General features: G+C 56.2%; 1 protein-coding gene across 1 annotated transcript in view; it reads right to left on the bottom strand.

The window, feature by feature from the left end:
- Nucleotides 1–2,571: 2,571 nt before the first annotated feature.
- The window catches only part of NPSR1 (neuropeptide S receptor 1), a 99,395-nt gene continuing 97,423 nt past the window's right edge, over nt 2,572–4,543 (bottom strand). The window contains 4 exon segments of the mRNA XM_027766854.1: nt 2,572–2,658; nt 3,437–3,495; nt 3,498–3,589; nt 3,591–3,621. Coding sequence (XP_027622655.1) covers nt 2,572–2,658; nt 3,437–3,495; nt 3,498–3,589; nt 3,591–3,621 — 269 coding nt within the window.

Here is a 4,543-nt window from a genome sequence, read left to right on the forward strand (position 1 = left end):
CAGGGTCCCACGGAGGTCTCACTCTCCCGCACTCTCTGTCCCGTTGCTAGCTCGTCCCCCTTGCCCACACTGTCAGCGTCACTGGTACAGCTTCATGAGGTTCGCTCTGTGCACATTTTTGTCCTCAGTCAAGGGTAACTTGCTTTTCTTGGCCCTTTGCATTTCCATGTAAAATTTTAGAGACTCCCTGTCAAGTTCTATGAAATCGTTTTGGGACTTTCATTGGCACTATGCAAAGTCTTTATGGATAACTTTGAGAACTGATCATTTTATGGTATTTTTGTCTTCTAAGCAATTGTGATGTATTTCTACATTTAACTACTTTTTTTTTAAGAGAGATTTTTGCTATAGGATGCGTACACTTACTGGAGAGACAGAGAGACAGAGAGACAGAAAGCATGAAATCACCCTGCCCCCCCACCCCCAGGGGAATGGCCATGCTGCAATCCCTTCTCCTCCATTCTCCTCTCAGGATTTTGAGCACACACGCACATGTGCCTGGCATGAGTTTTTGGTTGCTAGGTCTGGGACTTGAACCGCGGTCGACTATGTGGGAGTGCCGCGACGTAATCATTACACCACCTGCTGGCCCAGACTACTTTCTCTTTCATGTCTCTCAATAGTATCATGGTTCACTCACAGAGATTCACACAGTTTTTATAAATTTATTCCTAGGCACTTACCTTTTAAGGCTATTAGAGATAGCAACTTAAAGATGTATTTTTTAATTTGTTCTGTTATATGAAAATTATATCAATGTTTGTATATTCACTTTATATCCTACAACCGTACTAAACTTTCTGATTAATTCCAATAATTAATCTGTATATTGTTTCAGATATTCTACTATACATAGTCTTCAAAGAGTTCTTGAAAATGCACATCATCAAAAATGCATTAATTAAAAAAATTTTGCACCAAAATAAACTCACACTTGAATTTCACTTCCCATAAGCATTTTGAAGTACCCTCACGTTTACAATTGTGACAGTTTAATGCCCACGACCGGTACACGCACCTCCCGTCTCATTTTCATCTCCTTGCTTTATGCATTGGCTCAAGTCTGAGTACCGCACTAGCTGGAAACCACTAGGCTGGTGTTCTTCTCTAACGCTTCACTTCCAGGGGCGCCTTCAGAGCTTTAGCGAGACGGATAACGTTTCCTCTAGGTATTTCGTACGTAGCGTTTAGAGTTCTAAAGGCTTTTCTTCTATCCTAAGTTTGTGAATATTTCTTATCGTGGTCGGACAATTCTGCTTAGACGGGGCTTTCTGCTGTGACCCTCCCGGCTGTGCTCCGGAACCGGACATCCGGCACACACCACACCTGGTCTTGTTCCATTTTATTTTGCTTCTTACAGCTAGCTGTACGTCTCTGTGGAGTACGAAGTGTGCGTGCAGTGCGAGAGAACCAGGAGTAATCCCGTACTTAGTTTGAGCAGAGAACACCGCGTTAGGTGTGCACGGTTAGTCTGACAGGACTGGCAAGGTTGGTCCCTCACTCAGTGGCGGCTGCTGTTCTGCAGCTCATCTGCCCCGTCTGCCTGCATTCCTGTGTCTGCTAAACGCCTATTCCCTGACCCCTCCGACACCCCCAGCCCTCACCCACTGTGCAGTCTCCGGTCTCTGCGGTCATCCTCCTCCTCTGCGTCAAATCTTTCCATCTCTGCCGTGGGGTGTGGACATTCAGTGTGCACTGAGCAAGGGCACGCAGCGTTTGCATTTCCTGGTCCGGCTTATTTCACTCAACATTACCTCTGCTACGTCCGTCCATTCAATACCGTGGCTCGTTCTTTCATTTTCGAGCTTTCTGTATTCTTGTGTCTTGGGCATATCTTTTATAAACAACATATAGTTGTTTCAAAACCAAACCCGCCCTGATCTGAGAGTCTGCTCTGAGCAGAGCGGCCCGCGGGGTGCAGGGGAGGCGCGAGGCAGGGGTGAGGCCACCGCCCGAGACTGGAGGCGCAGCACTTCCCTACCTGGGCGGGGAGGTGCCTCGGCCGCTGCGCGCCTCCCACGGCCTGTGTTGGTGGCGGGGGTGAGCGGCAGCCCCTCCGTGTGAAGCCCAGGCCGTCCTCGGGGAGGCGCCAAGTGCCAGGCCTGGGTGCGCTCGTCGGCAGGGGCGACCGTCTAAGGAGCTGCCAGACCTCCGGCCACAAGCCGGGCGAAGTCCAGGCCCAGCCGCGTCTCGTTGGCCTCTCCCGAGGTGGGAGGGTTACATGGGCTGTGGCCCTGCTTCTTCCGCCCTCTCCACTTGCCTCAGCTTCCCCGGGTCGGGCCGCCGGCCGGGGCCCTGTCCAGGACCGAGGCCCTGCCTGGTGGGAAGGCCGTCCCAGAGTGCGGGGAGGAGCGAGTCTTTCCTGGCTGGCCCGAGGAGCTGTGCATTCATGCTGGCCAGCGCTGGCCGAGGTGGGTGACACATTTACCCGCACGTCTGCCTTGTGCACCCCAGGGGATGGCAAGGGGGGAGTTGGCTCAGGTTCCATGCCCACGCCGAGTGACGGGGACCTGGGAGACCTGACGGGGCTCCGCCCTGCCCTGCCCTGCCCTGCCCTGCCCTGCCCTAGGGCTAGATGGACTCTGGCTTGCACAGAATCTGCATCTCCAGCCTCTCAGTTCTCTCCCAGCATGCCATTCTGGAACCCCGTGGTCTTCGCTCCCTAGAGAGTCAGAATAGAGCGGAGGGAGACTCACTCAGCTCGGTGAGAAGGAAGAAGAGATTTCGAGAGAGCACGTGAAAGAGGAGGCCCTGTGCACGTAACAGCTGGCCTGCCTCCTCCACTGCGGCCCTGCTCGGCCGCAGAGCCCAGAGCAGAGACGTCACTGCTAAGAGCAGACGCCGCTCTGTTCACCGGGGAGGAGGTGGTTCGTGGGCCGCGAGTGCTTCCTCAAGCCCACATGTCGCTACAGGCGTCACGGCGGGATTCGAAACAGCCGCTGGCGCCTCCGAACCAGCCGCTGGCGCCCAGCCCAGCCTCACACCATCGCGCCGTTCAGTCTCCCAAGGGACCCCCCCCTACTCCCCGCACCGGGAAAGCGGCGGAGTAACAGCAGTTGAGGGCCTTGATCTCGTCTCTGCCGCTGCTTACTCACGTGGCCTCAGTAATGTCCCTTCACCTCGTCAGCCCTCCTGTCTCTGGGGTGGTAGTAACACCCCGTCCCGCGCTCAGCGTAGGCGCCGGGCTATGAACTAAAGGGTGAGCTTCTGGTGTGCTGTGGTCAGAGCAGTTGTCACAGGAGTGTGGAGAAGGACCCGGAGCCTCGGCTGTGGTCTGGCCTGGGTTGAATTTGCCACACAAATTCAAAGACATCTGTCTTCCCTACGTCACCTCCAAAATGCAGGTTTGGTCACCTCCCCGGGGAGTTTCGGAGCGAGGCGCATACCCTTCAGAATGTGAGTGCAGGGGCCGGGGTGTGCGGAGCCAGGCAGGAGCGCCCTCCCTGCGGGGGTGGCAGACGGAGCTGCTGAGGACGCAGTGGATGAGTGGGTGCTGGTGCTGTTCAGTGCCGGCAGGTTCTGCGTGATCATGGAGGCGTAGACACGCTCCTCGGTGTCCGGAAGGAGGTTGAAGTTGTCCAAGATGTCAGAGGAAGGACGGGCTCCAGCAGCAGGTGGAGGCTGAGGAGGGAGACGGCTGTTAGCGTCCCAGGAGGCAGAGGGACCGCTGAGGGTCGGCCCTGACGAGTTCCAGCTGGGAGGTTCTCAGCCGGGACGTCTCGGAGCATCAGGACTGGCTTAGCCGTTTAAAACGGCTATGTCTCACCAACGCCCTGTTTCCTTAAGTGCACGCACACACACACGCACACACACGCACACACACGTATTCTACAGACAGGTTTCTAACGGGATAAATTCTCTGCGGTCTCTCTCTGTAAAGGGGCATCCTGTGCGACTGCTCTGGGCTCTTTGCTGAAAGCCTGGGGCCTGCTGGGCTTCGAACAGCTCTTTACCCAGCGTGGTGCTGAAGACAAGCCAGCCAGATCCACGGCCGAATCCGAGCAAAGTCAGGGACGCAGCGCACGGCTAGAGAACGACCCGGGTTTAGGGCAGGGGACGGGGTGACCGGCGTTCCAGCACACATGCGCTTGCTGTGAGGTCACTGGATCCCAGAGTCCCATGCTGGGTGACAACTGAGGTTCGACTTAGCGTCAGGGCCCGGCTGCTCCCTCAAGTTAGCCTCTCTGGAAAGCAGCAAGCTGGTGCCCTCTCGCTCCCTCGGTGGGGAACCCCAGTCCAGCTCCAGACCCTTGGGGAGATGCGTGGACAGTGAGACCCAGCTGGGATGGTTACGGAGTGACCGTGTGAGGACTTGGGACCGCAGGGTGCCAGACACGTGGCTCAACGTTGTCCTGGAGGCGTCTGGGCAGCGTTTGCGACTGAGAGTGACCGTCGAGTCTGGGCAGCGTTTGCGACTGAGAGTGACCGTCGAGTCCGGGCGGCGTTTGCTGCTGAGAGTGACCGTCGAGTCCGGGCGGCGTTTGCGGCTGAGAGTGACCGTCGAGTCCGGGCGGCGTTTGCTGCTGAGAGTGGCCGTCGAATC

The sequence above is a fragment of the Tupaia chinensis genome, unplaced genomic scaffold (assembly GCF_000334495.1).
Source record: "Tupaia chinensis unplaced genomic scaffold, TupChi_1.0 Scaffold143756_1, whole genome shotgun sequence".
In the NCBI taxonomy this organism is placed as follows: domain Eukaryota; kingdom Metazoa; phylum Chordata; class Mammalia; order Scandentia; family Tupaiidae; genus Tupaia; species Tupaia belangeri.